Consider the following 12872-nt stretch of genomic DNA (forward strand, 5'->3'; position numbering starts at 1 on the left):
TCATTCTCATAATTCTTCAATCTTCTTTAACCTGGAATAGTTCCTTAGCCTCGTTTTTTTTTTTTAAGTTTTAAAAAATTTATTTATTTATTCTTGGCTGTGTTGGGTCTTCATTGCTGCGTGCGGGGTTTCTCTAGTTGCCGCGAGCAGGGGCTACTCTTTGTTGTAGTGCGCAGGCTTCTCACTGTGGTGGCTTCTCTTGTTGCGGAGCACTGGCTCTAGGCGTGCAGGCTTCAGTAGTTGTGGCTTGTGGGCTCTAGAGCTCAGGCTCAGTAGTTGTGGCGCACGGGCTTAGCTGCTCCACAGTACATGGGATCTTCCTGGGCCAGGGCTCGAACCCGTGTCCCCCGAATTGGCAGGCGGATTCTTAACCACTGCACCACCAGGGAAGTTGAAGCCTTGTTTTCTTTTCAAGGCATTGACAGCTTTTAAGGAGTACAGGCCAGTTATTTGAAAATTTCCCTCAATGTGGCTTTTTCTGAGTGTTACCTCACGAACAGACTCAGGTTATGGATTTTTAGCAGGAATCTTACGTAAGTGAAGTTGTATACTTCTTACTGCATCGCATCACCAGGCACACGATGACAGCTGTCTCATTCCCAGCAATATTCACCTTTGACCACGTGGATAAGGTGGTGTGTGGCCCACTGTAAAGCCACCATTTCCCCCTTTGTGATCAATAAGCAATCTGTGGGGACATAGTCTGACTGTAAACAACCTTTTCCTCATCAAACTTTCACCCAGTGGTTTTAACATTCACTGATGTTTAATGACAGTGATCACTATGATAGTTGTAAAGTGATTTTTCTAACTCTTGTTTAGTCTACATTTATTACATGGCAGCCTAGTGGAAGGAGGATCTTTCCCTTTTTCCCCTCTATTACTTTTTTTTTTTTTTTTTTTTTTTTTCCCTCTATTACTTTTTAATCAGGAAAACAAAACAAACAAAAAACCTAAAAAAATAACTGGATACCATTCTAACTGGCATATGGTTGGTCCCCCTTCCCCTTCAGCGAGCTGGGCCTAGCTTCCGAGACCCGGACCTTTACTCCTTTGCCTCCAGTGCTCACAGCCTTGTGGGTGATGGGCGTCAGCCACACAAACTGACTGACTTACTATTTTGTTGTGCAATTGGTTGCTCCAGATATTCTAAAATGACACCCCAGTCTCTACAGCTTGGGAGGAAAATGCTTTTGTGTCTCCATCTCTACGCTATCTTTATGCTTCATCTGTGGAACACAAAAACATTTGTTCCAAAGCCTCCCAAATTAAATGTGCTGAAAGCCGGGGTGGGGGGTGTTTAAAATGTAGATTGCTGGGGTCCTGCTCCAGAGGGTCCGATTTAGTAGATCTGGGTTAGGGCCCAGGGATCAGGTGGTCTGCGGATCAAACCTTGAGAAACATCACCCTCAAAATGATGGTGGGCAAGTCTCCCTTCCAGGAGAAGTCGGCGCCACTGGCAACTCCCAAAGGGCCCGCTCAGAAAAGGCTGGGGGAACAAAAGGGGGCGTTCATCCTTCCTCGCCCCATCAGCCTTCAGAAACCTACATTCGGCTGATGCCACTCGGGCGCGGGGACCCAGATGCTGGGGTGAAGACGGAAGCGGAGAGTTCCCAGAAGAGAGACCCTCCCTTGGAGCAGGGCGGGCTGGCTCGCGCACAGCCGGACGGAGTGGGGCGACTCCCCCTGCCCCGGTCCGGCCAAGCCGTGTAGCCCCATCGCCAGCCCGCCCCGCACGCCGCCGCGCGCCGGCTGAGTGCTTAGTCACCGTGAGGCTGCGCCGGCCCCCGCCCCCCTCCTTCCCCGGGCCCGCCCACGGGCCGCACCCCCGCGGCGCGCACTTCCGCGTGCATGGCCCTGCCGGCCCGGACTCTGAGCGCGAGCGAGGGGCTCGGCTGGAGGCAGGCGGCGCGCACTTTCTCCGGCTACGCGCCACCTTGGGCCCGGGCTGCCTGCGCCTTCTCCCGCGCCATGGCGTTTAGGCACGGGCCGCAGTCTTCGTGCCCGCCGCCCGCCGCAGGCGTCGCGGCCTGCTACGACTACCTGGTGATCGGGGGCGGCTCGGGCGGGTTGGCCAGCGCGCGCCGGGCGGCCGAGCTGGGCGCCCGGGCCGCCGTGGTGGAGAGCCACAAGCTGGGCGGCACTTGCGTGAGTACCCGCTCGCTCCCGGCGCTTCTCTTCATGCCTGGGTTCCTGCAGCGCCGCGTCCCGCCGTCCCGCTTTGTCTCAGCCTCTCTCTGCAGGAACAGCCTGTGCCCTTGCCTAGTGCGACCTCCCCCGACTCCCTGAGGATGGGCCCCCAGCTCTGCGCTGTCCGCTTTCCCACGCGGGTCGGAGTTAGGATCCCGGCGGGGTTTGATGAGACAAGTGTAAAGGGGCTTTTCCGCGGACCCCGAAGCTGAGCCTGCGTCTGTTCCAGCGCAGGTATCATAATAACGCTGGCCGGAGATGGTGAAATCTAACATAACTTTCCTGCATCGTCACTCCTTAAGGCGGAAGGGTTCCATGCTCGATCTCATCACCAGATCCATGGAACGTAAAACTGCATCTAGAATAGTTGCAGCTGGTCTGAGTCTCTGTGGGGAGAGGGGAAGGGAGGATGGAGCCCGTGTCACTGAATTAGGATCCCGGTCGTCTCCCTTCAGTTTCAAGGGCAGAATTTACAGCAGCGGTTGTCACTGTTGGCTGCACATTGGAATCACCTGAGGAGTTGAAAAAATTCTGCTGCCTGGGTGCAGCCTCAGCTTTGGGTGATTCTTAATTGCAGCCAAGGTTGAGAATCACCTTGACATTGACATACAGTTGACATTGATGTAGGATTTATCGTTAAAAGACTTTACAGACCTTTTGTTTTGTTTTGGAGGGATTTTAAAACTACCTACCCCCAAAAGAGGGTTGTAAATCCTGCGATTCAGGAACTATTGCTTTAAAAAATAAGTTTAGTTCCCAAGTTATTGGTGTGGGCTCTTCTGTCACAAGACTTGGGCGAGGTACTTGCTGTTAGTATTAAAATGTTGTATCCGAGTGTAACCTGGGCTTGGGCATGGAGTTCTCGAAGTTCCTTTGGAGAGGGATGCTTAAATTACACTACACTGGGAACTCCTTAAGGGCAGAAATGGGTTCATATGTTTGCAAACTCTCATCGCCTTAACAAAGAGCTTGCTCAATAACCGTATGTGAATGAAACTCAAAATTAACAGCTGTGAAAGGGCTGTCTCCAGTGTCCCGTGCTCACTTTTTAAGTTCAAAACGGAAGTGGGAACGAGGAAAGGAAAAATCCCTGTTAATTATCAACTTGCACCTTGACACCTTAGTCTAGACAGACTCTTAGGAGAAGTCTGGCTCTGCAGAAAGCAGATGGAGGGGTGCCACTAAGAGGCCCCCCGGGCAACTGGTGACAACACTTGATAACTGCTCATCTTTGTCCCTCTCTACTTTTCTGTTTTCCTCCTTCGCCATGTGTGTTATAATCAGCTTGTGGCAGCCTTCATCGTTGCCTGGTTCCACTGGTATTGATCAAGGAGGGGCTGACCCCATTTTTAGGTTCCTGTTTAGAAACGTGAATGCTTTAAGAGATCAACTACTTCCGAGAGCAAGTAAAGGACAGCTTAGGAGTCGACTGCTTCTTTATGGAGTGCCTGGCCTTGCTTATCTCATTATGCTGCAGCAACTTTTATTTTTTAGTAAGCATTGATCTCTTGGGGTAAATCCCCTATTTAATATTTTTATTTCATTCCATGTGGGCTCTTCTCAAACTGCCTTTTGGTTTTGAATTCAAGGAAGGATGTAGTATGCCTTAGAATATCAGAGAAGAGAAAACCAACTGATAAGACCTGCTTAGATTTGTCTCAGTATTCTAGTTATCTGGGTTATCCACAGATGCATTAATAAACTTCTTAGTGCAGTGATTTCCAAACAGGTGTTAGGGAAAATTGAGGCGTTCTGAAGCACATTTCACTTGTTGCTGTCTTCACTTCTCCTCTAATGTAAGTGCTAAGTATTTGATCGCGGCTGGTTGAGATAAAAGGGTAGATACCAACATTTGTAAGACAAAGGTCCCTTCCCTCAAGGAATTTGCGATAAGGTGGGGGGAAGCAAAATGTAGACAGTCAACCCCAGAGTGAGGGGGTCTATGTTAATTGCTGTTACGGTAGTTGAGAGAAGAGTGTAATCACTTCTGCTTGGGCACGTTGGATAGTTTTGGGATGGAGATAGTATCCTTGTGAACTTGAACTGGATGAATATCATTTTTTGACAGGGTAGGTCAGGGGCAGAGGCACAGAAGCAAGGTATGTTGTGTAATCAAATTTGACTGGAGGGCTTCCCTGGTGGCACAGTGGTTGAGAGTCCGCCTGCCGATGCAGGGGACGTGGGTTCGTGACCCGGTCCGGGAGGATCCCACGTACCGCGGAGCGGCTGGGCCCGTGAGCCATGGCCGCTGAGCCTGCGCGTCCGGAGCCTGTGCTCCGCAGCGGGAGAGGCCAACAGCGGTGAGAGGCCCGCGTACCGCAAAAAAAAAAAAAAAAAAAAAAAAATTGAGTGGAGCAGAGGGCGTCTCCTATAAAGCTGATGGTTAGGTGGTAGTAAAAAGGTAGAGTTTCTGGAAGCACAGTGAACTGTGGAAGGGTTCTGAGCGGGAGAGTGACACGATAAAAGTGGCTTTGTATTGGAGATACTATTGAGAAATGTCCCTTGGGAAAGTCAGAAGTTTCTTTACTGTTGACTCTCCAACCAGGTTTTTTTTTTTTTTTTCTAAATGTTAATTAATGCATGTTAATTCTAAAGCTTGGTAAAATTTTTAAGTTGCTGTGGATACAAGTTTTTGTTTTCAGCCTTCCTCCATGAAAATTTAGACTCATGGACTGATGGAGTTGGAAGTGACTTTGGAGATCTACTAATCCAGTCTGACAATAGTTGTTTTTTGTTTGTTTGTTTTTTTAATAGGAAGCACTTACATAAGCTTGCTGACTTAATTTTTTTTAGAGTAATGACCATTAAAAATTTCTTCTATCACTATAATTTTTATCAAGAATGATTTTTTGATTAAAAGTAGGAAGCTTATAATTTCAAGTAAGGGATAGCCCTTTATTTATTTAACTCTTTTTTTTGTGGCGGGGGGTGGCTGCCACGCAGCTTGCAGGATCTTAGTTCCTCCACCAGGATCAAACCCGTGTCCCCTGCAGTGGAAGCAGAGAGTCCTAACCACTGGACTGCCAGGGAAGTCCTGACTGTCCTTTAAATTGAATACTTTTAGCTTTATAAAAACGGAGCATGGGCCCCATTGCTTTCATTTCATTAAGGATCCAACTAACACAAATCCTTATAGGAATTTAGAAGCATTGTTCCAGCCCTGGACCCTCATTTTTACCAAGGAGCAAATTGAATGTCAATTAAAATGTGGTTGAAAACAAACCAAGTGTAGAATAACCTATGGAATTAGCATAGGTTATTAGCTGTGCTAATTAGCAGCCACACCATGGCTTCTGTGTAATTGTGTGGAGTAATTTATGATTTGATGAACATTTTTAAGCATTCTTCTCAGCTACAGGGGAGGAACCTTCCTACTTCTGCCTCTTAGGAAACAGTCATTATTTACTTTAAAAGCACTTATCTACTAGGTGGGTCTCCACTTCAGAGCTCCTGATCTAGTAGGTCTGGAGTGAAGCCCCAGCAGGTGTATTTTTAAAGAGCCCCATTCTGATTCTGGTGTACCTGAGCCCAACTCAGCGCCGGGGGTTTCATGGGGAGCAGGAACTGTGTGAAGACTTTAACCCTATGGAAGCATTAGAATGAATCTGGAGAACCCTGCACAGTTGTGGACATCAGATGGTAATGAGTTTGGGCCTAGAGTCATTCGTTTCCTGGTTTCATAATTTCATGCTTCTGGAGTAAGAGCCTTCCATGGGGGTCTGTATGGTGTGACTGTTTGCCTTGATCTCCTGACTCCTCAGTTTTCCTTTTCCGGAATGCTTTTTTTTTTTCTTCTTCTGTGATACAATGGAGTAGGTCCCTTCCGAGCAAACAGGTATTTTCAAGATGAGTGACCTGTGTTGGTGTACCTGAGAGTTCACTTTTCTTTGAGGGAGTTTATCACTTTAAACTGTTAAGAAACTCAGGTATGAAATGACTTTGCTCTGTATTGTGTTAGGGGAGGAAAAACTTTCTCTCTTCCCATTTATGTTCAGTAGCTGGGGCCTGCAAATTAAACAGAAAATGGACAGATTATGGGAGAGAAGGTTTATTTCATATGCACACATGAGTGTCACAGAAAAGAAGTGAGGAAAAAAAGGAACTCTTAGGCCTGGGAGCTTAATGCCAACTTAACAAAGGGTGACAAATTGTGGAAAAGTGACTAGACAGAGGAAAGGGGGCTTGGGCTTCTAGAGGCGGTAAATTGTGGGAAGGTAAATATATGGGGGGAAACTAATGGAAGATAAGGGTTACTTTAGTAAGGTTTTTTTGTGCAAATTCATCTCAGTGCTACCTTTCCATCTCCAGTGATAAGGGTTTTTCTGCTGCTGGTACAGGATAAGGGTGGGAAACACCTTCATAAAGGGAAATTTAAGCTTTGCTTTTAGGTAGAAGGGGGGAGAGCAGAGTTCCTCCTGTGTCTGCTGTTTCTTAATTGTCTTTACCTCAAAATAATTTTTATGTCAAAGGAGCATGTTTTGGGGTGGCATATTCTGATCCCCTCAAGTTCAGAGTGAAATAAGCAATGAGAGCAGTACTGCTACTAAACTTCTGATGGGTAAACTAGGTCAAGAGGCAGGTGTAGCTCTAATAACATTCCACTCTTTTTTTTTTTTTTTTTGGCCACATCGCGTGCAGCATGTGGGATCTTAGTTCCCCGACCAGGGATCAAACCTGCGCTCCATGCAGTGGAAGCATGGAGTCTTAAGCACTGGACTGCCAGGGAAGTCTCCAACATGATTCCACTCTTTTTTTTTTTTTAATTTTTGGCTGTGTTGGGTCTTCGTTGCTGCACGCGGGCTTTCTCTAGTTGTGGTGAGCGGGGGCTACTCTGTTGCGGTGCGCAGGCTTCTCATTGCAGTGGCTTCTCTTATTGTGGAGCACGGGCTCTAGGCACGCGGGCTTCAGTAGTTGTGGCACGTGGGCTCAGTAGTTGTGGCTCATGGTCTCTAGAGTGCAGGCTCAGTAGTTGTGGCGTACGGGCTTAGTTGCTCCGTGGCATGTGGGATCTTCCCGGACCAGGGCTCGAACCCGTGTCCCCTGCCTTGGCAGGCAGATTCGTAACCACTGCACCACAAGGGAAGGCCCAGATTCCACTCTTAAATTACTCTTTATTTTTCTGGATCAGGCAAAAATTATAATAGTACTAGGTTAGGCATTAAAGAAGGGAAACTGAAAGAAATCATGTTTTTCTAGGATTCAATTAAAAATAATCTTTTAGTGCCTACTGCGATTAAGTAATTTCTGAGAGCAGAAAAATACATGAGTTAATTTTCAAGTTCAGTTTTTGGGAGTCTCCAAAAAGGCAAATATAGGCATAACTCCTAGCACTTTGCAGGTTCTGCTTTTTTTTTTTTTTACAAACTGCAGGTTTGCAGCAACCCTGCGGTGAGCACATCTGTTGGCACCATTTTTCCAACAGTATTTGCTCATTCATGTCTCTTTGTCACATTTCTGTAATTCTCGCAATATTTCAAACTTTTTATTAATTAATTTATTTTGGCTGTGTTGGGTCTTCATTTCTGTGCGAGGGCTTTCTCCAGTTGCGGCAAGCGGGGGCCCCTCTTCATCGCGGTGTGCAGGCCTCTCACTATTGCGACCTCTTGTGGCAGAGCACAGGCTCCAGACGCACAGGCTCAGTAGTTGTGGCTCACGGGCCCAGTTGCTCCACGCCATGTGGGATCTTCCCAGACCAGAGCTTGAACCCGTGTCCCCTGCATTGGCAGGCGGAGTCTTAACCGCTGCACCACCAGGGAAGTCCCTAAACATAACTTTTATATGCACTGGGAAACCAAAAAAATTGTGTGACTCCTACGATATTCACTTTATTTCGGTGGTCTGGAACCGAATCTGCAATATCTCCAAGGTCTGCTGGTACAGTGCTTCTCATGATCAAGTGCAAACCAAGAAGAAATGCACAGATGGTCCAAAGCCAAGGTGAGTTAGAGCCTTCTGGGAGCTTTGTCTCTGCTATTCAGGGCGGTTCAGTTCTCTGCCCATGTAGATACGGGAAGAGTCAGGTTGAGGAAAAAGTTATTTCTGACTTACTATTCCCTTTGCCCCAGGCCTGTAGGAGCATGTGTTCCAGTGTTCTTTCTGACTGTACTGATTCTGTGGTAAAGACTGACCCACTTCTTGTGGTATAGGCATACAGTTCTTACTAATAAGGACTGGTCACCAGACAAAACCTTTTTTTTCTAAGTTGCAGTATAATTGACATGTAACATTGTATTACTTTGAGGTGTATACATAATAATTCGATATTTGTATATATTGGGAAATGATCACCACCTTAAATGTAGTTAACATCTGCCACCATACATAGTTACGAGTTTTTCTTGTGATGAGAACTTTTAAGATCTACCCTCTTAGCAGCTTTTATGGACAGCTACATGTAAAAGAATGAAATTAGAACACTTCCTAATACCATACACAAAAATAAACTCAAAATGGATTAAAGACCTAAATGTAGGACGAGACACTATAAAACTCTTAGGGGAAAACGTAGGAAAAACACTCTTTGACATAAACCACAGCAAGATCTTTTTTGACCCACTCCCTAGAGTAACGGAAATAAAAACAAAAATAAACAAATAGGACTTAATTAAACTTAAAAGCTTTTGCACAGCAAAGGAAACCATAAACAAGACAAAAAGACAACCCTCAAAATGGGAGAAAATATTTGCAAATGAGCCAACAGACAAAGGATTAATCTCCAAAATATACAAACAGCTCATCATCAAAAAAATAAACAATCCAGTGAAAAAATGGGCAGAAGACCTAAATAGACATTTCACCAAGGAAGACATACAGATGGCCAAGAGGCGCATGAAAAGATGCTCAACATCACTTATTATTAGAGAAATGCAAATCAGAACTACAATGAGGTATCACCTCACACTATCAGAATGGATACTATCAAAAAATCTAGAAACAATAAATACTAGAAAGGGTGTGGTGAAAAGGGAACCTTCCTGCACTATTGGTGGGAATGTAAATTGATACAGCCACTATGGAAAACACTACGGAGGTTCCTTAAAAAACTAAAAATAGAACTACCATACGACCCAGCAATCCCACTACTGGGCATATACCCTGAGAAAACCATAATTCAAACAGAGTCATGTACCAAAATGTTCATTGCAGCACTATTTACAATAGCCAGGACATGGAACCAACCTAAATGTCCATCAACAGATGAATGGATAAAGCAGATGTGGTACATATATATAATGGAATACTACTCAGCTGTAAAAAGAAACGAAATTGAGTTATTTGTAGCGAGGTGCATGGATCTAGAGTCTGTCATACAGAGTGAAGTAAGTCAGAAAGAGAAAAACAAATACCGTATTCTAACACATATATATGGAATCTAAAAAAAAAACTGGTACTGATGAACCTCGTTGCAGAGCAGGAATAAAGATGTAGACATAGAGAATGGACTTGAGGACACGAGGTGGGAGGGGGAAGCTGGGACCAAGTGAGAGTAGCATCGACATATATACACTACCGAATGTAAAATAGTTGGATAGTGGGAAGCAGCGGCATAGCACAGGGAGATTGGCTCGGTTGCTTTGCGATGACCTGGAGGGGTGGGTAAGGGAGGGTGGGAGGGAGGGTTAAGAGGGCGGGGATGTGGGGACATATGTATGCATATGGCTGATTCACTTTGGTGTGCAACAGAAACTAATGCAGTATTGTGAAGCAATTATACTCCAATAAAAATCTATTAAAAAAATAGTGACAAGCCGTGTAAACTGCAAAGTATTGATATAATGATCTTCTTTTGTTAAGTGAACATTTTTGCTTGCACATAAAGTATTTTTATGAATGTGAATCTTTATTATTGAAATTTAGTGTCTTATTTATTCATTTTAAAATTTTTATATCATTTAAAAAAATTACTTTCCATTTACAGTTATTACAACATATTGACTCTATTCCCCATGTTGTACAATACATCCTTGAGCCTATCTTACACCCAATAGTTTGTACCTCCCACTTCCCTGCCCCTATGGTCCCCCTCTCTCCCTCCCCACTGGTAACTACTAGTTTGTTCTCTGTACCTATGAGTCTGCTTCTTTTTTGTTGTACTCATTAGTTTGTTGTAATTCTTAGATTCCACATAGAAGTGATGTCATTCAATAAAATATACATCTATGGACTACAGTGTTATTAACAATATATTGTCACCATGCTGTACGTTACATCCCCGTGACTTGTTTTTTGTTTTTTGGGCGGTACGCGGGCCTCTCACTGTTGTGGCTTCTCCCGTTGCGGAGCACAGGCTCCGGACGCACAGGCTCAGTGGCCATGGCTCACGGGCCCAGCCGCTCCGCGGCATGTGGGATCTTCCCGGACTGGGGCACGAACCCGCGTCCCCTGCATCGGCAGGCGGACTCTCAACCACTGCGCCACCAGGGAAGCCCAAGTTGTTTGTTTTATAACTGGAAGTTTGTACCTAGCAAAAGCCTTCTTGATCATTAATGTCACAGTGAGCTGTGCTGTACACACCAGTTGGAGAGGCCAGCAGGAGGAGCGGGGGCTTTGGAAGAGGCCTGAGAAACAGGCCACTTGGTGGGTTGTTTGTATTCATCTAGGCCGAAAACAACTACTCAGCGACATGTAAATCAGCAACTAACTTGGAGGTGATAGCGTGTACTTTGGTATTATAGTGTCTGTATCCCCAGTAGGCTGAACATGCTTTTCTTCTTTTTTTTTTTTTAACGGTAAGAATACTTAACTCGAAATCTACCCTGTTAACAAATTTTGAAGCATACAGTACAGTATCGTTGACTGTAGGTACAACGTTGTACAGCAGATCTCTAGAACTTACTCATCCTGCTTACCTGAGATTTGGGGCCCATTGATTAGTAAATCCCCATTGCCCTCTCCCACTCCCTACCCCCCCAGTCCCTGGCAACCACTGTTCCACTGTTTGAGCCTATGAATTTGACTATTTTAGATACCTCATGTAAGTAGAATCACGTAATATCTGTCTTTCTGTGACTAGCTTATTTCACTTATATTAGTATGCTGTTCCAAGGTTGAACATGCATTTTTAAATATTTTTTGACAGTGTAATGGTTTTATTCATAAAGTTCAATATAGTATTTTAAGGCAATGTCGTTTGGTGTTAAAACATCCTTTCTTATATGAAATGAGCATGATAGTAAAGAGTTGTATGTTTTAAAGTAGGTATTAGCAAGTAAAAAGTTGATAGCCTGTGTCAGTCTGGTGATATTTTGTTCATAAATCGAAAAGTCTGAACAAAGATGAGCAGACAAGAGTGGATGTCGTTTATGGGTTTGACTTGGAAGGAGAATGGTGCTGGGGAACTGAGATTATCGTTATTGTAATGATTGTCGTGATTTTCATTCCTTTTGTTCCTCATAAACAAGGAGCAGCATTAAGTAAGGACTGTTTTCAGAAATGTTTGGGGATTACAGAACCAAGTTCACCTGAATGTGCTAAACCACATATATTTCATGTACTACAGCAGCTTCAAAAATGTTTTTCATTTTCTTCTCAGTAATACTGGCTCATTGTAAAAAGTTAATATAGAAGTGAAAGTCCCTTCTATTTGAACGTGAATTTTTAAATGGACATTTACTAAAAGGAGATCTCAGTTTAAGGAGCCCTGCCATTAGTTCCTTCAGTGTTAACAAGGATCCCTCAAAACCAGAAAAGAATCCTAATTTGTTTCCTGGGTTGAGAGTTTCATAAAATGCGGCACGCCTGTGTTCATAAATGCCAAAGAAAGGAGTGATCAGAAAGGGTAGGGTTAGTTCAAGCAGGCAAATCCTATTATTGAAATTTGTCTTTTGATTTACCTTATTTTTTTTTGAATTTTATTTTATTTATTTTTTTATACAGCAGGTTCGTATTAGTTACCCATTTTATACATATGAGTGTATATATGTGATTTACCTTACTGATTGTTTAATCTTTTGCATCAGTCTTAGTAATACTGCTTTGCCGTCTGCCTCAGGACCCACTAAATCTGCAGGGCCAGAAAAGGAAAGACTTCCTCTTGATCCCTCAGAGTTCCTGTTTCTTTGCGAAAGGTACCTTGAACAAGTAGCAGCAGAGAATTTTTCTGGTAGAGTGGAATTAAAGGAATTTTACAGAAATTCTAATGACCTTCCGCGTTTGTAAGTGGATTTCAAACAGTCATAATTAGTAACCATTTATTCAGTGAGTGTTACAACATGAGATATTAAATAGGATATGGGATCCCAGATCCTTTTTCTTTTGAGGGGGGGAAGCAAGAGATTTGGGGCCAGATATCGCTCAGTGGGTGTCAGGTGGTAGAGGAAACTGACACTCCAGAGCTGTGTCAGAACTGACACTCTTGTAGCTGTGTCTGGGTCTCCCCGGTTGCCCCAGAGTAAGAGTTCATTGAAGTTTGATCCCTGGGACTGGAGATTTCACATTCATCTAAAGTTCTGCTGAAATAAGAATTGAACCAAAATAATTTTAGTTCTAACATTTGAATACCTCTTGTATCAGTTCATTTTCTTGCTTTAGATTCTGCCTTACACAGAATACTTTCTCCTTCTTTCTTTCTTTGTCCCTCTCTTTCTCCCTTCCTTCCTTTCTTTCTCTTTCTTTCTTTCTTTCTCTCTCTCTCTCTCTCTTTCTTTCTCTCTCCCTCCCTTCTTCTCTCTCTCTCTCCCCTT

General features: G+C 44.2%; 1 protein-coding gene across 4 annotated transcripts in view; it reads left to right on the forward strand.

Moving 5' to 3' along the window:
* The first annotated feature begins 1851 nt into the window (after positions 1–1851).
* Positions 1852–12872, forward strand: part of GSR (glutathione-disulfide reductase) — a 45158-nt gene continuing 34137 nt past the window's right edge. For all 4 annotated transcript variants that reach the window (XM_065899848.1, XM_065899850.1, XM_065899849.1 and 1 more), the window contains exon 1: positions 1852–2148. In XM_065899848.1, coding sequence (XP_065755920.1) covers positions 1852–2148 — 297 coding nt within the window. The remainder of the gene's footprint in view (positions 2149–12872) is intronic.

Source organism: Phocoena phocoena, chromosome 21, assembly GCF_963924675.1.
Source record: "Phocoena phocoena chromosome 21, mPhoPho1.1, whole genome shotgun sequence".
NCBI lineage: Eukaryota > Metazoa > Chordata > Mammalia > Artiodactyla > Phocoenidae > Phocoena > Phocoena phocoena.